This window comes from Coptis chinensis, chromosome 2 (genome assembly GCF_015680905.1).
Source record: "Coptis chinensis isolate HL-2020 chromosome 2, ASM1568090v1, whole genome shotgun sequence".
Classification (NCBI taxonomy): Eukaryota; Viridiplantae; Streptophyta; class Magnoliopsida; order Ranunculales; family Ranunculaceae; genus Coptis; species Coptis chinensis.
Window position 1 is genome coordinate 3,786,054 of NC_141457.1, and position 27,199 is coordinate 3,813,252.

Below are 27,199 nucleotides of genomic sequence, written 5' to 3' on the forward strand. Positions count from 1 at the left end.
ATAGAGTTTAGAAAAAACTGAAGTCTATGTGAGTGCTCCAATTGTCTGATTTTTCCATATTAGTATTCTACTTTTTCGTACCTAGCCAAAAAAATTTACAAATATTGGAGATTCTGTGAATGCTCAAAAAATAGAGTCAAGAGGGTACAACTATAATATATATCTAAGGATACTTTATATATACAAGTGTTACAAAGATGGCATCATCACCCTTGGTAATGAGCAACTTGTGCCAAAATATGAAGAATTGGATCCATAGCCTACAAGGTTTATCTGAGATACGAATGTAGTTAGATATTTCAATATATACTAGCATTTTGGGCATGCTCTATGAGCGTGAAATTGAGAGTTGTCCAATTAACTAAGCCACAAAAGCAAGCCTAACAAAAGCCTAATTCATGTGGCAAGATTGATTTTACAAAAATTGCAACATAAACCCACTGAAAATAAGCGCAACCAAATTGCAATCAAAGTCAGTAGTAAAAAGCCAATCGAATTCCAGCCCAACCGCAATTGTTGACCACTCTAGTTAGAGTTGAATATTACATTTACATATTTACTCACATTCATGTCAAATACAACAAATTACAAATAAAAATCAGATCAGATTATTGTAAATAGAAATTATGAGCGAGCAAATTTGGAAAGCGAAAAATCCATATGGAAACAGAACTGTTCCAGGTGAAAAATAACAAGATTTCAAAGATGGGCACTTTTTTTTTGGCACTGAGGCTAGACATTTACTGAGCACCGAGAATCTGAACTAGTTTTATGGTCAATAATTTCAAGAAAATTATCATTCTCTATTACTGAAAACTGAAAGCCAATACCATAAACATTCTATACAACAGCAAGAAACGGAAAGACCAATACATATAAATCTTCCCTGATGGCAACAGCTGCAAGTGCCTAGAATGTAGCGCGTTTAAGGGAAGTCAAAGTAATCGCAGAACCTAATGCAGAAGTACCCACTTCAATAGCAAACGAATCATACCGGAGAAAAAACTCCACCAACAAAAGTCTAGAAACCAACACAACGAAATCTTTCCCAGGACACTGTTTATTACCCACCGTTGGATTCTCCGTTTCGGGTCCATTACTCCACACAACATACTTCAACAACTCCTCACCTTCTCCCACAAATCGGTCTGGCACGAACTCTTCACCATTCCCAAAAATTCGCGAATCTTTGGTCGCGAATGGTTGGAACCCAAACAACATTTCTCCTTTTTTCACTTCAAATGCTGCATCATGACTTTCTAAAACAAAATCTTGTTTCGCTTTTCCGTATTGTAACGGTACGGGTGGCTCAATCCGTAATGTCTCGTACACACATGATTTCATTAGTGGCATGTTTTCTATTGCTGACATAGATACTTTTCCGCCGTTAGACTTGATAGCGGATCTGATTTCTTCAGCTAATTTGCGTTGAAGTAGTGCTCCACCGCGCCCAACCCATTTAAGTAGGTTGGGAAAAAATATCTTCATTCCACCAAAAGTATTAAAACATGTACTAAACAAAATATTATGACAAGATTCATCTCTTTTGACCCCAAGTTTCTCACCTTCATCAAGAATCGGACCCGAAGATTCATAAAAGAAGTTGTAAAGCTTCTGATAATCAGACCTCACAATTATCGATGGAAGTCTGGATGTATGGAGAAGTGGATCCTCAACAGCCCAAGGTAGACCAAGAGAGAGTATAGGACTGAGCTGAAGAAGAAGCCATTTTTGTATAATACTAGGACCATCCTCGCCGAGCTTTGTATCTGCAGGATTAGTCCCATAGAAGGCTTTTCCAAGAAAGTTAAAACAAGCTTGATCATTAAGATCATTATATGCCACTTTCCCATTTGAACTAAACTCGCTTTCAAGTTTCTCAAATAGCCCTAAGAAGATGTTGTGGAATTCAGGTATGAGTCTATCGCGACTAGATTTAAGGAGGAAGAATATAAGATTCTTGAGTTTAGCATGATTTGGTTCAGATGGATCAAGATATGAGAGAACCCGATAACCACCAGTGAGGTCTAGAGAAGGTGTGTATGTTCCAGTGAAGAGATCTTTCTTTTCGACTTTTGATAAATCGAAAAGAACTGGAAAGCTTTTAGCATCAAGAAGGACTATAACATTTGGGTTGGAAGCAATTGGAGGACCTGGTGGCATGTTTGCTCTGAATACAGTTGAATTGTATTTCTCAGCTCTAGATTTGAAGTACACATCTCTACCTTGAAAATAAAAGTAATCGAGACGATCTTTATACGGACCGACAATAGGCAGACCGTAGTCGCCCGGGATTTTTCTAATAGGAAGTGATACGGATTTTGTCGTTGTTGGTACTGGAATTGATGGAACTCCTGATAATGAAGATTGAATTGGCCGATTTTTTGAATATGTTTTGTTTGAATAACGAAGAGGGGAAACGGATAGAGAAGCTGAAGCCATTTTTTTGAGAGATCGGAGTTGTGAGTGGGACTTTTGTGTTCCCAGTGTGTCGTTTTATACAGAAAGGGAAGGTAGTGGGGTGTCAATTTTCGGACAGTAATAATCTTTAATTGCATCCTTCAACTATGTTGCAATTATTTTAAGCTCCTCACTTACATTAAATTCAGCAGTCTGACATGTAGAGGAAGATATCCAATTTATCAAACTGTCTGCAATATTACTTTTAGATATCGAATTGCCATTGCCGGTGTACAGAGATTATTACCGTTGGGTAAGGCAACTTACCAACCATGTGATTAGTAGATGTAATTCTAACTCAAAAAAGGTTTAACATGAGAACGATTTTCAAAGCACGAGTGGAAATTCGGCTATGCTAAACAAAATTAGGAACTCTTGCTACACATTTCTCCAAGGTGTTGCTGCGTTGAACTTCAAGCAGGGCGGCTCTAGTTTCGGTGAGGCCTTAAGCGAAATTTAGAATTTGAGGCTTTTTTCCAAACCAAATTTTAAGTTAATTACTTATTTTTTGTTTGCAATTCTACACTACACAATAAGGTTTTTTTTTTCTTAATAGAATTGAAATTTATACTTATTTTGATTAATTTGTTTCTTATAGAGTCTGATTAGACTTATCATTTATGGAGATATAGTATAGAAATGGAAAATTGAAAATTTAACCATTTGATATTTGAGGTATTTTCAGAAATTTTTTTTAACATAAGAGAGGAGAGTTATTACATTTTATTAGAAGACTTGCATGGAATATATATTATATTTTGTAGTATCCAAAAATCTTTTAGTAAGATTTATTGTCTATTTAGTAGAAATTTTATGTTAGGTATAGTACGATTTTTATAGAAATTTGAAACCTTTTTTCACTAGGCAATCGCCTAACTCGCCTGATACGAGCCGACACTGACCTCAAGGTGATGCTAGAATAGATAATAATAGAATAACACAGCAGTGTTTTCCACACAAAATACAAAAGATGAAGTAATAGGTATTGACTTGTCATGGTCAAGAGATTAAGGAGGTGATTCTAATTGACTTGGACACTTGGTGCAAAGTATTGACGTCAAAAATGTTTCACCAATATGGGGAGGCAAGTGATAATGATAACTGCATCATCAATGTACAGTCCAAACTCCGAACAAGGAAGTCGTGAAATTATGCGTTTGTGACAGATTCTGGTTAGCAAAGGTGGCCCCGGACCATGCGTTTAATTATTTATTCATTATCAGAAATTTTGCACGTGGGCAATGAGACATTTCCAATCGAGTTTCACTTTTAAAAGCTGCACAGATGAAAATGAGTACACATCTCGTATCTCGGCGCACATTTCGTATCTATACCACACACACATTTCGTATCTCGGCGCACCCACACATCTCGGAGCATACACATAAGTATCGAGGCACACACACACATCTCGGATTCGGATTAACGGCGAGATAACATGGTTACAGAGATGATCTCTGTACCCGGTTGTAGAGATCTCGAGTCCAAAATACATTGTCATCTCCTCTTGTCACCGTGCAAAATTTGACAAAAAAACTTGGACAAATCAATGTCGTCACGTTGTATGATTACTAATTAAATATATTGGCTATTTTTGCACGTGAGTATTGAACAATTCTTTTTTAAGGGAGTTTTGAAAATTAATGGTAGCTAGGTTGTGAAAATGATGATTAAGACTTAAGAGTGAAACACATTAACTTTCTGTTGATCAAAAATATAATCTATTCCAACCAGCTTAAAGCTAAGTTTCATAGAGAAAAAATAAATTAAAAAAAATACAGTTTTTTTTTTTTTTTTTTTTTGTGTGAAATTGGAAAGACAAATTGTATATTTGCTAAAAAAAAATACATCAATCCATGGAAAGTCAAGTAGAAGAGAGAAATCCTAGTTCAAATCAGAACGTCTCTAAGAATTAAAAGTTAGAACATAAACAAATAGTCTAAAAATATTGAACACCGTAACATCTACTGAGTACCTAAACATACAAGTTACAACCAAAGCCAATGGTGTGAAACAACAATTAATACTGATGGAAAACTCAGCAAAAACGGTTTATTCTTTGGTTGACTTGTTTATGAGTGACTTGTGGATGTGTAGGACCACACCACCACCTGCAATTGTTCCCTTGATCAACGTGTCAAGCTCCTCATCCCCTCTGCAGATGCATACCTTGGGGGTGATACACTTCTTCACTTTCAGATATTTGCTTGCATTGCCTGTTAACTCCAGTATTTATGCTGTAAGGTGCTTTAGTGTAGCTGCCGAGTTAACTGCAGCAATGGCCCCAACTCGCCCATTTGAACCACCATCCTCTTGGAATGATAATGTTTAGTTTTCTTCTCCCAAACGCTCTACCTTTTTGAGCTAAAGATCAACTTTTATGTTAATTTCATCACGACACAATACTAAGAGTACATTTGAATATTTAAAAAGTAATAATAAGTGTATTATTTTATTGTTTATGGCTATTAAGATCTTTAACATTTATATATGAGTACAATATCTAATTACCAAATATGTAGCAATTCAAATCCACCAATGCCAAATATAATGGACTTGACACTTTCTATACAAGAAACAAGTTCAACTAAAACACAAAATAAAAAAGCAACCAACATAATTATTTGACCAATAATTGTAAATGGATTTATTTATAGTTATAGTATTGTTTTCAGTGACCCAACGGTATTTTTTTTTTCTTTTCAAGAATACATTCGACGGAACACTCATGTTGCAATGAATAATCATGCACATTCAAAAGATTTTAACTAATTTTTTCTATTTTTTTTTTCATAAAAATGAAACCATAACGAATCAAAATTGTGAAATTATGAACGAATTCAATGCAACAATTGAAATAAGGATAGAATTGGATAATCTTTTGCAATTCAAGCAAGACTTATTTACCCTGAAAACTTGTAATAATAACATCAATCATGCAATTGTAAGTAGATTAGTAACGTACTGGATAGATAACTCATTTTTATACTTGTCCAAGTTGATTAATTAAATAACATACTTTTTTTCCTCAATATAGAGTCTATTAGAAGTATTATGAGAAACAAAATGCACTAACAAGTTAACATTAATAACTCTCGCACCCCAATTTGTTCTCAAAAATTTTGACATTGGTTGTTGCAATAGTAACTGACACTGCAACATAGTGTAATATGAATGTTGCAGTGCTAATTCATAGTAAAACATCCATGTTGCAGTAAAGCTGACAGTGCAACATTCATATTGCAGTGAGAATTGAGAGTGGTTGTTGCAGTTGTAATTGATACTGTGCAATAAAAAATAACATGCAAGTAAAATTAAACAACAAACATTAGCAATTAAGCCTCATGTTTATCTATGCAAGAAACAAGTTCAACTAAAGCACAAAATAAAAACATAAACCAACATATTAGACTAATGTAAATGTATTCCCATTTTGTAGCGTTGATTTCAGTGCAACACGCACTCATGTTGCATTAGACCCAACACTCTCATCACTATCTCATTGTTGTAGTGTGGCGATAATCGAAACCGTGGAGTGTGAAGTTATAACTGGGATGAATGTTAATTAAAGGCAATGATTTTAAACATATATATGAATATTAAGATTTAGTTTCTCACCTTCTTAGTAGTTGGTTGCGTTGTCATTTGTCTTGAATAGATCCCGGTTTTTGCTGCACAAAATTGATCGAATTGTCATTAATTTCTTCATTTCAGGTTTCCATTAATTTCCTCTTGTCACCGTGCAAAATTTAACAAAAAATTTGGACAAATCAATGACGTCACGTTGTATGAATAGCAATTAAACATACTAGTTATTTTTGCACGTGAATATTAAACAATTTTTTTTAAGGGAATTTTGAAAATTAATGGTAGCTAGGTTGTGAAAATGATGATTAAGACTTAATAGTGAAACACATTAACTTTTTCCTGTTGATCAAAAATATAATATATTATATATTGTCTGTAATTACAACCTATAAGATTACTTGTATTGAGTCCTTACTCTTCTCTATCTCTCTCCCTCCCTCTCTGGTCTTTTCTTTCTCCTCTTTCTTTTTCACTCGTTTCTTTATATCCCTCTTTTTCTAACTACCCACTCGTGTAGTTCCTTGATCTCTTTCCATTCAGCGGTCGCTATCTCATCACGTGTCGCATCACCCCTTTTGCGGTTAGGGTTCCGCGGCCTTGATATGTTGCGTTATGTCTTCTCTTTACTACGCCTCTGGCCCACTTGCCACCCATAACCTCTTATGTCATGAATATGGCCCATACAAATGCCCTCTCTCGGTCTCCTTGATAGTCTGCAGACAGACAATGGGACCGAGAACCAACTTTCCCTTTTTCCTTTTGCGGTATATCCCTTTTCATTTCTTGGCACGTGTTTTGTCTTTTTTTTTCCACGTGGGAATGATGCACGTGCATACAGACTACGTATAGCCTGTCTTTTCATTTTTTGAGGCCCCACGCGTCACCCTCCACCTGGTCCCTTTTTTGGTGATTACCTTTTTGCCCCTACCGCTTCGAATCCCGCTCAAATGTCTCTTCCCTCAAAACCCAACACTCTCATTTCTTTTTTTTTTTCAATTTCTCATTCCACTTGCTATTCTCTTCAACTTCCCACCTACTATTCTTCGTCTTCTTGGGAGCCTTCCAGCACCGCTCGAGTTCCTTCTTCACTCATTCCATATCCCTTTGCCGCCTTGCAACTCAGGTTTGTCTCTTCCCCTTCTCAGCACCTTCATTTTGTATTCTTGCGATAATTCTCGACACTGTTCCACAATCTTTCCCCTTTCATAACTCGTACTTCACCGTTGCTTCAGTTTCCCCAACTTATTGAATTTATCATGTCAGGATTGGAATCGGTGAACAAATCAGCCACCAAATCCGATGGATCGGAGTCCTTCACACCCAAATCTAGCAATCATACCACTGATAGATCTGATTCCCCGACCTTTGCTTCAGTCAGTCCTGCCGTTGTACCCTCTACTTCAGGGAGGAAGGCTACTCTTCCTTCCCCACCCTCGTACTATCGTAGACTTAACTTAGATACCGTAAAAGTTGCGTATGGCATCCTTGGCGATATGGTCTTAGAGCACGTGCCTAGCATCACCTATTTTTCTCATTTGGTAAAACCGTGGCCCGGTTGTCTCGTCGCTACTGTAGGACAGATAGCGGCTGGCTTACATTTTCCCTTGACTCTGCTTGATGCCGAGGTATGCAATCATTTCAATATTCCGCCCTGTCAAGGCATATGTAACTTCTGGCGTGTTATGTATGCCGCTAACCACTACAATGAAACCCATACTCCTAAGATCCAACTCCGCGATGTAATTTCTCATTATTATATAAAGAAAATCACTAAGTTCAGTAGTGTAGGGTATCAATCCTTTTGTACTCGTCCGTGGAAGAAGTCTTTTATCCTCCGAATCACAACTTCTGACAAGGTGTGGCATTACTATCTATTGTATGTGTCCGAAAGTTTTATTTCCGCGGACCTTCCTTCCGAAGTTTCTCTAAGGCACCTCAGTTTCCTTCAAAGTGGTAAGTAAAACATTCTGATCCGCATTGCTTATGTTTAGCCTTGTTTTTAACTTGTCCTTCCTTTTGTAACCCAGGTTAGAGACCCGATTCACGATCTCAAATTTACACTGGCATCTCCTCCGACATTTTCTAGAAGCTCCGTGATTTAGGTAGCACCCAATGCGAGGTTCTCGGCATAGACCCTGACAAAGGCAACCCTTTATTGCTTGATCCTTCCCTGAAAGACGTAGGTAAGTACCAAGGCCCACTCTATCGCCTGCCACCGCCAAAAGAAAGAAAACCAAAACCCTCTCCTCCCCAAAAAGGAAAATGCAAGGTCCACAAGTCTTTCAGATACACCACCAAGATCTATCACTCCCAAGCCGTTGCCCAACATGCCGCCGCCCAATCCCACCGCTCTACTCCGGCCCCCGCCCCCTCTTCCTATTCCTCTTTAGCAGACTGGGAAGACGATTTTTCCTGCCCTGCCTCTACGACTGCCATGGCTGCCAACAAACTCAAACTCTGGGACAGTGACTCCGATGGTGATGCCCCCATCGAAGTTGCGGCCAACAGTCCCCCCGCCAAAAGGGCATGGACCTGGCGCGGTCCGTGGCCCCATCGTGCCGTCAAGGGAAAGACGCAGTCTCATCTGGAACCATTTCCTCTGGACCAATCGAAGCATAGCATCCACAGTTCAAGGCTAGAGATCGCGAGGTAAATATTTGCGATTCAGCTTTGGAAAATCCAGCTGTAGCTGCTTCTTTGTTCTTTAGCTCGCATCTTCCTCGCGATCAAGCATATGGCAATGCCGGCTCATTCACCTCTCATAGAGCTTCCATTTACACCGGCTGGGAAAAGGTCTGCTCTCTTTTATTCTTTATTCCTTACTTATTACCGTTCCTGCTAACCCTTGTATGTATTCAGTTGAGTCTTGACATTGGCTACGTGGTGCACGGATTGACCAACACGCTAGATTTCCTGGATGTTGTTAAACAAGAGATTCATGGTCTTGACGGCTGGAAAGCCAAATATGTTAAGTTGGAGAAGGATCGCGATGATCTTTGCATTGTGGCCATCAAGGCCCAAAAGGAACTTCAGCAGGCTGATGACAAGCACCACGACTATGTATCTGGAGTCGCTTCCAAGATGGAGAGCCAAAAAGAGGCGGAGAAAGTCGCCTGTCAGGCTGCCGTGGACAATGCTTTGAAAGAAGCCGCAGATCATTTCCGAAGCCTGGCGCAGAAAAAGATTAACAATGAATTAAAGCAACAGCTTGAAGAGCTTAGTGCGGCTCGACGTTTACTTCCCGTTCCTCCTCCAGTTCTTGAAACCGCTGCTTCACCATCTCAATCTGTCAATGTTGATACCGCTGCCTCTGTCATGCCTCTTGTCACTCCCACCGCGGACACCACTCCTATCGAGATGGACGAGGATCCGATCACCTCAGTGAATGTGGATGAAGACCCCACTCAGGTGGATGGGAATGAGGATCTCTCCCAGGGGGATGTGGCTGAGGGGTCGAAATGAATTTTGTGCTTGTTTGCTTTGAATATTCCCTTTTGATGTTTGTACGTATTGTCTTTGTGTTAACATCTTCAAGCCTGTATTTCTGGGTGCTCCCAGCAGGTTACTAAGTAAGCTTGTTTTTCTCTTTCTTATGTCTTCTGTCTCCATGCATCATAATGTGGGATCTCAATTGCATTTTCCTTCCACACTTCTTTGTATAGTCCCCTGGGTATACACATCTCAGAATTCACCTTATGTATTGTAAATTGTATAGTCTTTAGTCAAGTGTGAAGCTTGGTGGGGCAACTCAATTTGCCCCCAAGTTTGATTCGGACATGTGGTCCGCAAAGGCCTCATCCCCCCCGTTGTCTTTAGTCAGCTGTGAAGCTTGGTGGGGAACCTCACTTTGCCCCCAAGTTTGATTCGGACATGTGGTCAGGGAAGGGCTCATCCCCCCCACTGTCTTTAGTCGGCTATGAAGCCTGGCGGGGCAACTCAATTTGCCCCCAAGTTTGATTCGGACAAGTGGTCCGCGAAGGGATCATCCCCCGCTGTCATTACTCGGTTGTGAATCCTGGTGGGGCAACTCAATTTGCCCCCAAGTTTGATTCGGACAAGTGGTCCATGAGGGGCTCATCCCCGGCTGTCTTTAGTTGGTGTGAAGCTTGGTAGGGCAACTCAATTTGCCCCCAATTTTGATTCGGACAAGTAGTCCGCGAAGGGCTCATCCCCCCCGCTGTCTTTAGTCGGCTGTGAAGCCTGGTGGGGCAACTCAATTTGCCCCCAAGTTTGATTTGGACAAGTGGTCCGCGAAGGGCTCATCTCCCCCGCTGTCTTTAGTCCGCTGTGAAGCTTGGTGGGGCAACTCACTTTGCCCCCGAGTTTGATTTGGACACGTGGTCCAAAGGGCTCATCTCCCTCCCACTATCTTGGGCGGCTTTGAAGCCTGGTGGGGCAACTCAATTCTCATATCCCTTCTCATGACACAATTGAAGGAAGTGTATTCTTTATTTCATCGACATAATAATATTTAACACAAAATATCATTCCTCTGTTCACATAGCTCTATCTAAAATACTCCACATTTAGAAGACTAAACACAGACTCTATTCGTGGAACTTTTTCAACAGTCTAATATTCCACGGCTTCTCTATCTTTTCCTTTGTCGAAGTCTGCAATCTATAAGTTCCAGAAGTACCCTTCTCCCTGATGACATAGGGTCCCTCCCAGTTTGGACCCAACTTTCCTTCATTTTCCTTCTTGGTGGCAGAGGTAACCCGTCGCAGCACGTAGTCACCCACCTTGAAAGTTTGTGGTTTAACACATTTATCATACTGTCTTTATAGTGTCCGATGGTACTCCTCCGACCGAATGCGTGCTATTTCTCTTCTTTCTTCAATGAGATTCAAATCAGCAGCTAATATCCTCTCATTCACTCCCTTTCAATAGCCTGGGTTCTAGTCGTGGACACTATCATCTCCACTGGTATGACGGCCTTTACTCCATATGCCATTACGACCGGTGATTCATTAGTGGATGTTTGTGGTGTGGTATGATAAGCCTGACAACCCGTAAAAACTAAACTAGATTACTCTAACTTCATTCTTACAGTATCAATTATTTATTTCCTACTCTCATATATAAATATATATATATATATATATATATATATATTCATGCAATATATAGAGTACGGAATCGTTCCACTCTTAAACTAGAAAAGACATAAGTGAATTCAATTAATCAAACACAAAGAACAATGGTGAGAGTAATGTGTGATATGAAATTTCTATACTACGATTATATGATGGATTCAAATAAATCTAAATTAACTAAACTAATAAAAATAGGGTTTTGATGGAAGAGAAAGTTATAGAGAAGAGTAATCAATCCACCTAATATCCTTATACTATCATTCCCAACACAAGAACAATAATAACAAGTCATAATTTAATAACTAATTTAAACTTTATAAATCTAATTTTAACAATAGTCTAAGAATCAAAATGAAGACAACCTAATTTATGAATTTAAAACAACTAAAACTAAATAAGAATTTAATCAATAACTAAATTGAAATGAAAACTAATACTTTATTATAAAACTAATAGTGATTCTAAATAATAATCTACTTTGTTCTAACACTAATTAGTTGAAGGTAAAAACTAGATCTAAAACAAGCTATTCAAACTAATTAATGGAGTCTAACCTAATTTTCTAATCAATATCTAACTATCCTTCAGAGCTAAGTCTTCTCCATACAAATGGAGGAGACTAGATCCACTTTTTTGTGCATGGGCTGAGGAGCCATATTTTGGACCGGAAAATCGAGCCCAAAACCTAATTTCTTTAGTCCACAGAGGCCTTTTTAGTTGGATTTGACTTCCATGGACTTTTCGCCCACTTTTGCTCCTCTGATTGGGTCAAATCTTGGATCAATGGAAATCTCTTTCCGAGACGGTCGTTTTGACATAAGGTAGGCCCAATTCCGAGGTCTGAGCCCAAAGATCTGACGCTCGAAAGTTCTCACTGGCGACTTTTTGTAATCTTTTTTTACTGCGTTGACTTTGACTTTGCAGCTTTGACCGGGCTTTAAAAAGGCTTTTTCTCCTTGAATATTGGTCTTTAATCACAGAACTTCTTAGCAACCAACCCTTGCTCCTTTATCTCGCAAAAGGGGCACATTTCTGCACATATTCGACTCTAATGCCTGAAATATATAATAACACGATAGCAGTACTAACTCTTACTTATTAATCACATAATTGGTCAAAAATGATATTGTTAAAGGGGTTAAAACTACAGTTTTGGGCTCTTATCAAACCACCCCAAACAGCATTTTGCTTGTCCTCAAGCAAATATGAGAAATTAGAATAAGTGACCAAAAATGGAGTTCTAACTAATCTCGTTTCGCCGAGTGCGATTGGATTGACCATATGTAACAAGGCCTTAAACCACTAGAAATTCACTAGTGGACGAGTTATAGCATCGTGAGAGTTTCCCAGTGAAGGTACTCACAAACTTCATCTATACTACAACGACTAAGAAATAAAACTATTGTTTCCTTATTTATGTCTCAATGATCTATACATCTCATTAGTATTTGAACGAAAATGATCATTCTAAAACTTAAACTAATACATGCATAACAATCAAATCATCTTAAGAAAAATAATTATACAATGAACTATGATATGAAATGCAATGGCAGGTCCGTTTCTGAAACTTTTGGGTAGCGTACCTAAGTAGGTTCTCACAAGGAATGTGTCAAAACACATAACACTCTGATTTTTCCACTCAAGTTTGCTAACTCCAGTGTGCAGTAGGCACACGTTTCCTCACAATCTCAATGGCAATCCAAGAAAGCCGAGGTCGATCAAATACATCTACCACTTACTATCAAACAAACCTATTCCTAATTGAGCTAGAGGTCTTTATTAGGTGATACGGGGCGTAGGTGTTGGTTAAAGAAGGAAGAAAATAGATATTCAAAAAGACAAGTCTGAGAAAGTAGGGTCTTCATATTATGTAACTAGAGAAAACCTTGCTCTTTTGTTTCTATACTTTGTTTCCATCCTTAGCCTTTTTATTTTAGCTTTTTGACTCATTTTATTCTATTTTTGGAGTTTTTATTCTATTTTATTTTTCTTTTCTGAAGCAACTAACTAATTTTTGTTTACATTTCTCTTCTCTTTTCTTCACTCATCCCATATCTCAGACTTATCCAGATAGGTTGGCTGATTTTATTTTTTATTTTGTTTTATTGGGTAAAGGATTTGTGGTTTGTGAAAAGGCTAATGAAAAGTTCAGTGGGGGCGACTAGCAGATAATAAATTTCATATAGGTATGAATTTTTGGCTATATCAATCCAAAGAGGGCCTAAATTCTCGCTTAGGATATGGTGTGGTGATCAAGCAAGTGGATGTGTGATTTCTCTACTCAGAATTTACTTCTCTCTTGTGTCATTACTCAGATATTTTACTCTTATGAGGCTTTTAGGCTAGATGCTCACATGATATGTATTAAGTACTCTAACTTAGGTCTCAGAAAAATAATGCCAAGTACAATCAAAGATGCTCATGCAAGATGTTCGTGAAAATATGCAATGACTATTACATATGTATTAATCTATGTTTCAAAAATTAAATTCTAATTCAAGTACTACGTGAGATTTAATTTCTAGACTAATATCATCATAGAGAAGAGAAGAATACCATTATCACTAAGTGCCTAGTATAAACAATATTTATGATTTTAAAATTTTTTTTTATATAAAGAAAAGTGCATAATTTACATCCTAAAAATGCCTAATTTTTGCAAATGTTTCTATCCCACCCCCAAACAATCGAATGCTTTGTCCTCAAAGTGTAAAGAGATAAGAAAATAATTTACCATAGAAATATGACAAAAATTGGCAGTACCTGTAACAGAAATATTGTAAAAATGATATGATAACATGAAGCACAATTAAACTGTTACGTACGAACTAACACAAACTCTACTGGAGTAAATATGACAAGCAAAGGGTGGCAAAAAGATTTGAAATGAAATACCAAAATATGCCACCCCTAAACAAAATTAGAAAACTCTTTTTAAGTTTGAAATTTTTTGTTTGGCATATACTCCAGAAAGTTGGTATTGTACAAAAACTTAGGTCTTTTAAAGTTAGATTCCCTAGACTTAATGTGATATATATGTATTAACATGCAGTTTCCCATATATCAATAATCTAAATAATTGTGGATCTTTCCATAAATAGTTAACACGGGATGCATCATTAAACAGAATTAAGCACCAAGATTTCCTATGGCATGGCTTAGTAGAATGGGAGTGAATTCTGATGGATCTAGAACCTAATCAAGCATAAAGTTTCTTCTTTTTCTTTGAACGAAAAGATGTCCAAGTGAATGATTTTGAGAAAATGGACGGTTGTGGAAGATACTTGGAATATGGATAAGTGTTAGAAGAAAAGGGTGGGAAGAATGATTGGATTCTATGAGGGATTAGCTCAGGTAGTTGGTGGTAGGGTGGTGCTCTAGGCAGTGCTTGAGAGGGTGGATCATCATAGGCTCTTAGAAACTCATCGAATTCCTCATCTAGGTTGTACGCATCCATATAATTATGGTATTCATCTATCTCGTCTATTGTGAGGTTTACTCCATCTTTTGTAGTGTCGGAAGGCAGGGTGGAAAATTCTTTCTCTAGTTCAGTTATGTTCAAGGAGTCAAAATTGTGATCTTTGTCTTCTTCCATAAGAGGGGTATCTACTAGTGTAGGGACGAGATCGTCGGAAGCACCAATGTGATAAACCAAACTCTCAATAGACTTAACTTCACCTTTTACAGGAAAACCTAGTTGTCTCTGCTTTTGTCTAAACATGTTAACTTCCACAGAAAGATTTCCAAAAGAAAGAGTCATTGAGCTATCCTGGCAATTGATTTGGGCATTGACTGTTGCTAAGAAAGGACGCCCTAAGATGATGGGAATAGAATCAAGAGCAACTTCGTATCAAGAAAAACAAAGTCTATTTTGGATAGTAAAAATCCTGCACTTTAACGAGAATGTTTTCAACTACACCCTTGGGATACTTAATAGAACGATCGGCTAACTGCAAAGTCATTTTGGTTGGTTGAAATTTTGTTAGACCCAGTTGTTTATATAAATAAAAAGGGAGTAAGTTAACACTCGCTCCCAGGTCTAATAAAGCAGTTGTTATAAAGGTATCACCTAAGGTGCATTGTACAGTAGGACGACTAGGGTCCTTGTACTTAACAATTCCGTTATGTTTAGACAAAGAGGGATATTGTTCAATTAAGAATGCTTCGTGGGGTATGTTGGTTTTCCTCTTCTTGGTGCACAACTCTTTTAGAAACTTAGTGTGTCCAGATAGACTTTTTATAGCATCTAGAAAAGGTAGGTTTATAGTCAGATTTTTAAACACTTCCCTAATCTCATCAAAATTTTCGTCCTTTTTAGACATAACTAGTCTCTGGGGATATGGTGGTTTATCTATATATTTAGCAATATTATTAGTCTTTGCTTTATCTCTATCTGTTTTCCATCTAGGTGTCCATATTGGAATCTCTACAGGTGTAGGGTCTTCAATTTCTATTATTGGGTCTTGTAAGGTTTTCCCTTTCGATTGTGGTTTAACTGGTAAATCTACAGTTGTAGGGTCTTCAGTTTCTATTACAGTATTTGGTATGGTTTCATTTTCAGCTTCTGTTTGCAGGTGGTCTTCAGGCATAGTTACTTTGTTATCAACTACTCTCCCTGAACGAAGGGTAGTGACTGCCTGTAGGTCCCCTTGGTTTATATTACCATTAGAATGAATACTATTTATTTCGAAGGCGGTGTTTGTTGACTTAGGATTAGGCACTGCTTGACCTGGAAACACGTCTGTTTGGTTATTATTTTGGTTAGGAGACATGTCAATAACCGTTTGGCACAAAGACTGCATCGTTTGTTTCATCATATTAGAGTTTTGATCATGCTGATCTTTCATCAAGTTTGAGTTTTGTTGCATAATTTGATTTTGTTTTTCCAACAAGGTCACTACTAATTTGTCTGTAGATGGTTGAACTGGAATTAAGGCTTGTTGAGCGTTCATGTCTTGATGTTGATAGTTTTGGGACATGGGCACTAAACCTCTATTCTGATTACCTAAGTTTCCTTGTCCTTGATGTTGAGTTAACTAGTTGAAATTTGATGGTTGTGGTGGTGGTTGTGCATAGACAAGAGGACAATAGAAGTCGGAATGCTCAAGACTAAAACAAACATTACAACAAGTATATTTAATGTTCATGACTGGAGTGGGTTGTTGAACAGAGATGGCATCTACCTTTTTAGTAAGGGCATCAATAAGAGTTTTAAGCTCGGAATCAGGTTTAACCTCAAAAGAAGAAGGAGTGGAGCGGGAAGAGTCGTTACCTCCCCAATTGTTGTTCCTCTTAGATTGATCTTCTAAGAATGTATAAGCCTCCAAGGCTCCTTTACTAAGAAAACTACCCCCAGTCATGGTATCTAGAACATCCTTATGGCGATGTAAAAGCCCCTTGAAGAAGGCACGAACAAGCGTGTCTTTCGCAAGATTATGATGCGGGCATTCAATGAGAAGATCAGTGAAACGATTCCAGGCCTCTGAAAAGGATTCATGAGGATTTTGGCGGAAGAAATGAATCTTTTGAAGGATTTCATCTGTCTTTAGTGGTGGGTAAAACTGTTCCATGAACAATTGAACAAGATTAGCCCATGAGTCCATAGAGTTTGGCGTTTGGGCAGTTAACCAAGATGCCGCCTTGTCGGCTAGGGTGAATGGAAACACCTTAAGTTTAACTTGATCTGGACTTATGCTAGGATGATGGAATGTAGTGAGAAATTGGTCTATCCTATGCATATGCTGGTCAGGCTTCTCGTGGTCTAAACCATGAAAAACTGGTAACAAGTTAAATATATTAGGGGGAATTCGAAAATCCCCCACTAGGTCTACAAAAACGATGCACGACTTAGGGCCATCATTTAGGGCTTTATAAAAATCAGAGAGAGGAGTCTCTTGTTCTTTAGCCATTGATGCAGGTGTAGTGTGTGAAATTCTAGATAGGCGTGTGGTATTTATGTCTACGAAAAACAAGCCTGATTATACTAGAATTAAACTCCTCTGACAGAAGAAGTGAGGAGTGGAAGAAAGAGTACCTGAATGCCTCCTTGCTACGCGTTTAAATAGCATCTTGTATACGCGATCTCAGTGTTTGTATAATGTTAGAAACACTGAATAACTTAAAGAAATGAAAATTTGGACTGACCTGTGAAGATCGGGCTGTTCCAGAAGAGGACGTGGGTCGCGCTCAGAAATGGCCTTGGTAGGGCGCGGGTCGCTCTCCTGTCTAACTCAAGTTCCAGGTGGTTGAGCGCGGGGCGCGCTTTGAAATAGGCTACCTAGGGCGTGGGTCACGCTCGTGCTTGACACAATGTCCAGGCGGTTGAGTGCAGGGCGCGCTTGGAAATAGGCTATCTAGGGTGCGGGGCGCACTCGTGCTTGACACAATGTCAAGGCGGTTAAACGCGGGGTGCGTTTGGAAATAGGCTATCTAGGGCGCGGGGCACGCTCCAAAAAATTTGAAATTTTTACAGTAGTTTGCAAAGACGTCTATCAAGTAGCCTGTAAAATTTCAGATCAATCGGAGCTATGGAAGTCCTTCTACTGCCCTTCAAAGTTTGTGAAACAGTTTTCGGATACAATACAAACAACCGAATGGTTAACAAATCAAAATAGAGCCAAAAATCGATAAAATTTTACTGGAGACTCCTGACAGATCCTACGTGTTTTTGTAAAATTTTTAGAGCAATTGGAGTTCTACAAACCCTCCTTATAGGCTGGTGTTCCAGAAATTAAGTGTTTGCAAAACTGCAGAAACACACTGAAAACAATCCACTAGTTAGGTGGTCAAAACAAATCAAAAACTCGTCAAATTTTTACTGAAAACGCCTGACTTAGGATAGATACTCCTATAAAAAATTTAGAATTTTTGAAACTTCCTAAGTAACCTACTCGTCTGTTTTTCAAGAACATACGGTTTGAAAACTGAAATGCAGTACTGTAAAGATTGTATTTGTTCACAAGGTAAAACAATTAGAAAACATCTGAAAATATTACAGTAAATCAATAACACCTTAAGGATTATGCCTGTAAATTTTTAGAATAGTTCGAAATTTACAAATACCTTTACTGCAGTGTTTTCCTCTGTGAATCTGCAGCCTCTATGCCTAAAACAGTGAACAATTCCGAAAATTCAAGAAAAAAGAATGAAAAATTAAAAGGGTGGGTGGGTAGAGAATGGGGGATTGCTCTTTGAATTCAAGCAATTGAATTCTTGTCTTGAATGAGATTAAGATGGCAGCAACGCCATTTGACAACCCGTAAAAACTAAACTAGATTACTCTAACTTCATTCTTACGGTATCAATTATTTATTTTCTACTATCACATATATATTCATGCAATATATAGAGTACGAAATCGTTCCACTCTTAAACTAGCAAGACATAAGTGAATTCAATTAATCAAACACAAAGAACAATGGTGAGAGTAATATGTGATGTGAAATTTCTATTCTACGATTATAGGATGGATTCAAATAAATCTAAATTAACTAAACTAATAAAAATTGGGTTTTGATAGAAGAGAAAGTTATAGAGAAGAGTAATCAATCCACCTAATATCATTATACTATCATTCCCAACACAAGAACAATAATAACAAGTCATAATTTAATAACTAATTTAAACTTTATAAATCTAATTTTAACAATAGTCTAAGAATCAAAATGAAGACAACCTAATTTATGAATTTAAAACAACTAAAACAAAATAAGAATTTAATCAATAACTAAATTGAAATAAAAACTAATACTTTATTATAAAAGTAATAGTGATTCTAAATAATAATCTACTTTGTTCTAACACTAATTAATTGAAGGTAAAAACTAGATCTAAAACAAGCTATTCTAACTAATTAATGGAGTCTAACCTAATTTTCTAATCTAGATCTAACTATCCTTCAGAGCTAAGTCTTCTCCATACAAATGGAGGAGACCAGATTCATTTTTTTGTGCATGGGCTGAGGAGCCATGTTTTGGACCGGAAAATCGAGCCCAAAACCCAATTTCTTCAGTCCACAGAGGCCTTTTCAGCTGGATTTGACTTCTATGGACTTTTCGCCCACTTCTGCTCCTTTGGTTGGGTCAAGGCTTAGACCATTGGAAAACTCTTTCCGAGACGGTCGTTTTGACATAAGGTAGGCCCAATTCCGAGGTCTGAGCCCAAAGATACGGCCTTCAGAAGTTCTGTTAACTTTTATGCGATGTTGTTGCCCGCGGTGACTTTGACTTTTCAGCTTTGACCGGGCTTTAAAAAGGCTTTTTCTCCTTGAATCTTGGTCTTTAATCACAGAACTTCTTAGCAACCAATCCTTGCTTCTTTATCTCGCAAAAGGAGCTCATTTCTGCACATATTCGACTCCAATGCCTGTAATACATAAGAACACGATAGCAGTACTAACTCTTACTTTTTAATCACATAATTAGCCAAAAGCGATATTGTTAAAAGGGTTAAAACTACAGTTTTGAGCTCTTATCAAAGCCCATAGCACATGATTTAATTCGTCCACCCACGCACTTTTCCGCTCCTCCAATTTTCTCTTTAAATTATCCATTATGATTTTTAGATGCCTCTGCCTGTCTATTCCCTTCAGGATTGTCGGGGGATGAGAACCTCTGCTTCACCCTGAACGCCTGAAGAAACTCTCGCACTTTTCCCCCTGTAAACAGAGTTCCATTTTCCGCGATGACCATATGTAGCAGGCCGAACCTACATATGATATTCTCCCACAAGAACTTCTTCACGTTTTCTTCCTTAACTTGTTGCAAAGCCACACCTTCCACCCACTTGGTAAAATAATCAGCAACGGCCAACATAAATCTCCTTTTACCTCTTGCCATAGGTAGAGGCCCTACAATATCTAGTCCCCACATGGCAAATGGCCAAGGGCTGAACACATTATGCAATGGCTTAGTTGGTGAATGTATGAACGGTGCAAATCTTTGGCATTTCTCACACTTCTTGGCATACTTTGTCGCTCTCTCTTCATATGGGGCCAGAAATACCCCTGTGATATCAACCTGTGGGTTGTTGTCCGCCTGGTGGAATGACTTCCGCAATCACCTTCGTGAACCTTAGCCAGAACTTCTTGAGCTTGCCACGGACCTATACACTTTAGCAATGGTCCGCTGAAATTTCTCTTATATAGGTCTCCCTCTAGTAATATGTACCTTTGACTCAGCTGCTTTATTCTTCGCCTCTCCTGCTTATTTTCTATTTCTACTCCCATCAAGAAAGTCTTTATGGGTTCCATCCAACCCTGATTAGTCTTGGTGGTGAGCCAAACCCCTTCCTCCTCTGATGTACTTGGCTTGTTTAACACCTTCACTTCAATAGATCGACGCTTTGTCCAAGGAAGTACCGTCGCCACAAAAACCAAGGCATCGGCGTGTCTATTCTCTTCATGGCCTAAGTGGGCAAACTTTATCTTACTGAACTTGCTTGCCTTTCATTGTAGGACCAAAAGGTATCTTGCCATCCTTGGGCAGTGAGCCGCAAACCCTCCATTCACCTGACAAATTACCAAATTAGAATCTGAGAAAACAGACAACTCGCTCACCCCCAGATCTTTGGCCAATTCCAATCCAGCTATCACTGCTTCATAGTCAGACTCATTATTTGAAGCCGTGAATCCCAGTTTCATAGATAGCTCTAGACGAGTGTTCTCAGAAGTCACTAACACGACCCCAATTCCGTTTCCTGTATCAGTAGCAGAACCATCCGCGAAAACTCTCCACCCATTGCGAACATCCCAAGGATCCAAAGGATCGCAACTAGCCTCCCCTTCTGGTTCCATTACCATTTCCTCTCCCCAAGTGGGGTCCTTTGCCGAAAATTCGGCTAGAAACTCCGCCATAGCTTGTGCCTTTTCTGCCATTCTGATTTGGTACTGAATCTCATAAGAACTGAGCACTATTGCCCATTTTAGCATTCTGCCTGACTTCTCGGCCTTCAACACTTGCTTGAGAGGCAAATTTGTTACTACCACCACTGAATGTGCTTCAAAGTAAGGCTTCAACTTAAGAGCTGAAAATATCAAGGCCAAAGCATACTTTTCAATCCTACTGTACTGGGTCTCTGCAGCTAGCAGGGTTTTGCTCTGAAAGTAAACTGGCTTTTCTATCTTGTCGATCACCCTCACCAGGACTGAACTTATCGCGTACTCGGTAACTCCCAGATACAAATACAACTTTTCTCCTTACTCTGGACGCGATAGCAAAGGTGCCTTCCCTAGAAAATTCTTCAACTCCTAGAAGGCACCCTCACATTCCGCGGTTAAATGGAAATCAGGTGTTTTTCTCAGCAAACGATATAGAGGTTGGCATTTGTCCGACGACTTAGAAATGAATCTATTAAGTGTCGCGACCCTCCTAACCAACCTTTGTACCTCCTTCACATTTTGCGCGGACGACATTTTAATCAATGACCAAATCTGCTCGGGATTCGCCTCTATTCCGTGGTGAGTGACTATGTAACCCAAAAACTTTCCTGAAGTTACCCCAAATGTGCATTTCTCGGGATTGAGTTTCAACTTATGCTTTTGCAGTATGCCAAAAGTCTCATGGAGGCCTTCTAAGTGTTCCTCTTCCGACATGCTTTTTTTCACCATATCGTCAATGTATATTTCAACCCCTTTTCAAATCTTGCCTTCGAACATCTTTTCTCCCAACCGCTGAAATGTAGCCCCAATATTTTTTAAACCAAAGGGCATTCTTGTGTAACAATAGATACCACCCTCCACTACAAAGGTTGTCTTCTCCTGATCTGGCCTGAACATCACGACCTGATTGTATCCCATTGACGCATTCATGAAGGAAAATATTTTGAAACCCGCTGTTCTGTCTACTAACTCATCCACCCGAGGCATAGGGTAACAATCTTTCGGGATTCCTTGTTTACATCTGTGAAGTCGACACACATCCTAACTTTTCCGTTCTTTTTCGGCACCGCGACCACATTAGACAGCCATTTTGTAAACTCTACTTCCCTTATTATCCCAGCCCCTTTCAGTCGTATAACCTTTTCGCGAATCCCCTCAGCGTACTTGGGTCTTACGTTTCTCATCTTTTGTCTTACCGGCTTAGCATCTTCATTCATATGCAAGTGATGATAGGCAAACTCTAGGTCTAACCCCGTGATATCCTCAATCACCCATGCAAATATATCTGTATTCTCTGCCAAAAACTGCACTAGCTTACTTTTCCATTCCTCCGGCAAGTCAGACCCAACCAATGTAAACTTTTCCTCATCTCCCACCCCCAGGTTCACTACCTCAATCTCATCCAAAGTTTTCGGTCCAAGCAGAGGCTCGTACACTTTTGTCGCAGCCGCCTCCTGTAATTGCCATGCTGATCCTTGTTCGTGTGATGACCCCTCCCCTTTCGTTCCTCGGACCATACCCTTTACAGTCACCTAATGGATGTTCTGCGCTACCACTTGATCCCCCCTTATTTTATACGTCCCCCCATTAGTGGGGAAATGGATCAACTGGTAAAATGTCGACGAAATGGCCTTCATTTCGTGGATCCATCTTCTCCCTAGAATTGCATTATATTGGGAACTAATGTCCACCACCATAAACCGAGTGAATACAGTCGTCGGACCTGCTGTGACTGGTAGCACCAACTCCCCCATAGGCTCTGTCATACTGCCGTTGAACCCATATAAATTGGTTTGAAGAGCTTTTAATTGATCTCTACCGATGTTCATCTCCTCCATGACCCCTTTAAATAGAAAATTCACTGAACTTCCGCAATCTATCAACACCCTCTTTACCAGGTAATTACCCATCGCTATAGTAATCACCAATGCATCCTCATGCGGTGAAATTACTGACTTTAAGTCTTTTGGGGTGAACAATATGCTTTCCTCACCCATCGCGGTTCCACAAACTAACCGTGGTGTGCTCACCACCTCATTCACCTGCTATAAACTTGCTATCTTTCTTATCTTGTCTCTGTGTGCATTCCTTCCCAGGGTTTCTCCACTAAAGATGACATTGATAGTACCTAAAATTCTAGCCGGCTCTGGCACTCTCTCGGCTTGACGAACCTCCACAACAAACTCCCTGAGCATCCCCTTTTCAATCTGTCTTTCCACTAACCACTTCAAGGCATAACATTCATTAGTGGCATGATTCCTGATTTGATGATACGCACAGAATGGTTTCCCTGGCCTCTATCTCCCCTAGTGTACTCTGCGGACCCTCATAATATTATTGCCCCTTAATTAGAGGCAAGATTTCCTCTAAGGGCATGTTGAGAGGAGTCTGTTCTATTTCGCGGTATGGCTTCCTCTCTCGGATATCCCTTCTGTCTCGATCCCCTGTCCTCTCTAGACCTCGGTTCTCCCCTCTGTACGATCCTCTCTCTCTTTCCTCTATCCTGCCTTTACCCTTTCGGTCATCTCTGTCGACAGCCTGCACTGCCTTCCCTGATTTCTTCTGTTCTTTCGCATTCCTTAGCATTATGTCCTCATATCGTATGTATTTTTCTACCTTTGGGTACAGAGCGTGCAAAGTAGTGATTTCGATTTGGAAACAGACTAATGAACTCTAGTTCTCAACCTCAAGCCGTGCTGGAAGGCTATGACCGCTGTATGTTCATCAAGATTTTCCACTCTCAGTGTCTCCTCCTTGAATCTGCACAAAAACTCCCTTAATGATTTCACGGACCTTTGTTTTATGTTGAACAGAGCCGCGATATCAACCACCCTTCTTTTCTGGTGTATGAAGTGGTCAACAAAAGCGCGCTCCAACTCTTCAAACCTTTTGATGCTCCACGAAGCAAACATGTAATACCAATCTAACCCCCCTTTAAGACTGGCGAGGAACACCATGCAGCGGAGTCCATCATACTTACTCTCCTACCATAACGATATCTGTTGCCGAAAATGGTGCAAATGATCAGTCGAGTCTCCTTTCCCATAATACCTCTCAAATCTGGGTTGGGAGAACCTCTTAGGCACTTTCGAATTCCATATCTAATCGACCAGCGGATTTTTATTGAGGCTCGCAACCTCCTTTTGCGCAGTGCTCTGGTTCGCTCTTTCTGCTACGCGGTTCATTTCCCTATCTTTCTCAATCATAGCCTGTACTACCTCCAAAGTGATGACTGCCGTTTTTTCTGCGTTCGGTGGCGGGTACTCCTCATTCTCCTCCTCCACTTCGCTACCCCAAGGATCCCCCCGCTCCGTTTCACCACGTGTAGTCTCCCTCTCTTTTCTCAACTCGTCGTTCTCATTCCTTAGCCTAACTATCTCCTCCTGAATAAGTCTGGTAGCATCTGCCACCACGTATGATATTTCTTTCTCTCCTACCCCTTCCATCTCAGCGCTCTCTGTTTCCTCGACTGCCTCTCTAACTGCTACTTTCTTAGGTCTTCCTACTCCTCTTTTCGCTATAGTGGCCATTTTCTTACTGTTCCTCACAGACGGCGCCAAATGTATTATCTCTAATTACAATCTATAAGATTACTTGTATTGAGTCCTTACTCTTCTCTCTCTCTCTCTAGTATTTTCTTTCTCCTCTTTCTTTTTCACTCGTTTCTTTATATCCCTCTTTTTCTAACTACCCACTCGTACAGTTCCTTGATCTCTTTCCATCCAGCGGTCACTATCTCATCACGTGTCGCGTCACCCCTTTTGCGGTTAAGGTTCCGCGGTCTTGATCTGTTGCATCATGTCTTCTCTTTACTTCTCTGCCTCCGGCCTACTTGCCACCCATAACCTCTCATGTCATGAATATGGCCCATACATATTCCAACCAGCTTAAAGCTAAGCTCCATAGAGGAAAAATAAAAATTAAAAAAAACAACAGTTTTTTTTTTTTTTGAAATTGGAAAGGCAAATTGCATATTTGCTAAAAAATACATCAATCCATGGAAAGTCAAGCAGAAGAGAGAAATCCTAGTTCAAATCAGAACGTCTCTAAAAATTAAAAGTTAGAACAGAAACAAATAGTCTAAAAATATTCAACACCGTAGGATCTACTGAGTACCTAAATATACAACCAAGGCCAATGCCTATGAAACAACAATTAAGATTGATGGAAAACTCAGTAAAAAACGGTTTATTCTTTTGTTAACTTGTTGATTAGTGACTTGTGGATGTGTAGGATCACACCACCACCTGCAATTGTTCCCTTGATCAACGTGTCAAGCTCCTCATCCCCACTGATAGCTAGCTGCAGATACATGCCTTGGGGTGATACACTTCTTCACTTTCAGATATTTGCTTGCATTGCTTGTCAACTCCAATACTTATGCTGTAAGGTACTTTAGTATAGCTGCAGAGTAAACTGCAACAATGGCCCCCAACTCGCCCATTTGCACCAATCCTTGATTTTCAAATGATGGTGGATACAACCTACTGGAAAATGAAGACTAGCTCGTGACATCCAATACTGCATCTATAATCTTGCATGAGTTGATATCGCTTTTAAACATGCATTTGCCATACTTTTTTGCAAACCATATGAACATTCAATTAAATTCACCGTGATTTCACAGTTTAATGCAAATAGTGAAAGAAAGTCATTCTCTAGATCAATATAGTCCAGTTGTCCACCAGTACAACTATCAAAATTTGTTAAGACCTGACCCTTTTTAAAAATTAAAACTGTTAATAAGCATGTCATGAAAGTGACACAATTATCGTGGTATTAGAAGTTTAGATAATCGCTTTACACATGGTCAACAACGAAGTATCTATAAAATGCAAAACAGATAACCTGATTCTCTTATAAGGTTCTCAAAGGAGTTCAATTAAGTACCAGTAATCCGCTTCAACAAATCACTCCTGACAGTTATACTTCCATCTCGAGGCTAAAATGGAGGCCTATTGGTATTGATCCTTAACAATTGGTTCCCCACCATGTTCACACTACATTGACACAAATTTCCCCAACCACAACCCCCTTGAACGCTCGTAGCAGCCTTAACATCCCCTGAAAAAGCCTTAGTCCTATCATTGAACTCTGACAATCTCTCTTATTACAGGAAGAACATTCATGAGCTTTCAACTTAGTGGTTACAGATAGCGTGATAAGAGCCCAAAACTGTAGTTTTAACCATTTAACAATAATACCTTTAGACCAATTATGCGAGTAATAAATAAGAGTTAATACTGACTACGTGTTTTTATGTATTTCAGGCAATGGAGTCAATTATATGCAGAAATGTGTCACTTTGGCGAGATAAAGAAGCAAGGGTTGGTTGATAAGGAGTTCTGTGATTAAAGGCCAAGATTCAAGGAGAAAAAGCCTATAAAAACCCGGTCAAAACTGAAAAGTCAAAGTCAACGCGGGCAGAAACAACGCACAAAAGTCAGTAGAACTTTCGAAGACCGTATCTTTGGACTCAGACCTCGAAATTGGGCGTACCTTATGTCAAAACGACCGCCTCGGAAAGAGCTTTCCAATGGTCTAAGCCTTGACCCAATCAGAGGAGCAAAAGTGGATGAAAAATCTGATGAAGTCAAATCTAGCTGGAAAAGGGTCTGTGGACTAAAAAAATTAGACTTTGGGCTCGATTTTCCGGCCCAAAACATGGCTCCTCAACCCATGCACGAAAATGTGGATCTAGTCTCCTCCATTTCAATAGACAAGACTTAACTCTTAAGAAATAATTAGTTTAGGTAGCAAGTAGCCATTAGAGCATAATTCTAGATCTAGTTTTTACATTCCATTAATTAGTTTTCTATTACCTTGTTTTAATTTAGATTATTGAATGATTGTTAATTCTTTATTAGATTAATAAAAATAGTAGTTCTTCATAATTTTGGTTTTGATTTATTAAAGTACTTAGCTCTAAATTATATTACTTAGTTGTTAATCAGTTCATAGTTATTAGTTTAGTTTTGAATTATTGATTATAATCTTTATATTATTAAAGTTAAAATCTTTATATTATGTCTTGTTCAATTTCGATTGAAAATGATAGCATAATGATTCTAGGCTAAACCTCCATTAGAGGGGGTTGAAGAAGCCTTTATGAAGCTTGATCTTTGTTAACTTAGATATCGTCGTGATAATCTATTCAATTTTAGAAAGTAATTAG

General features: G+C 39.1%; 2 protein-coding genes across 2 annotated transcripts; both read right to left on the minus strand.

The window, feature by feature from the left end:
- Positions 1-782: 782 nt before the first annotated feature.
- On the minus strand, positions 783-2,494 carry AOS (allene oxide synthase). Its single transcript, XM_086582922.1, has one exon. It carries the CDS (start codon positions 2,440-2,442, stop codon positions 910-912), a length of 1,533 nt encoding a protein of 510 aa, XP_086439048.1. The 5' UTR covers positions 2,443-2,494; the 3' UTR covers positions 783-909.
- Positions 2,495-19,690: 17,196 nt separating this feature from the next.
- LOC147514419 (uncharacterized) lies at positions 19,691-22,541 on the minus strand. Its single transcript, XM_086592587.1, has 3 exons — positions 21,995-22,541; positions 20,656-21,290; positions 19,691-20,182 (listed from the first exon to the last, which is right to left on the minus strand). The coding sequence occupies exons 1-3, from the start codon at positions 22,539-22,541 to the stop codon at positions 19,691-19,693; spliced, it is 1,674 nt and encodes a 557-aa protein (XP_086448713.1).
- Between the last annotated feature and the right edge of the window lie 4,658 nt (positions 22,542-27,199).

Coding starts and splice junctions, on each gene's coding strand:
- AOS (XM_086582922.1), bottom strand. CDS start 2,442: ATGGCTTCAGCTTCTCTATCCGTTTCCCCTCTTCGTTATTCAAACAAA.
- LOC147514419 (XM_086592587.1), bottom strand. CDS start 22,541: ATGGTCCGAGGAACGAAAGGGGAGGGGTCATCACACGAACAAGGATCA. Junction 21,291..21,994: donor CCTATGCCTCGGGTGGATGA/GTTAGTAGACAG, acceptor CGATAAGTTCAG/TCCTGGTGAGGGTGATCGAC. Junction 20,183..20,655: donor CTAATTTGGTAATTTGTCAG/GTGAATGGAGGG, acceptor TCATTCCACCAG/GCGGACAACAACCCACAGGT.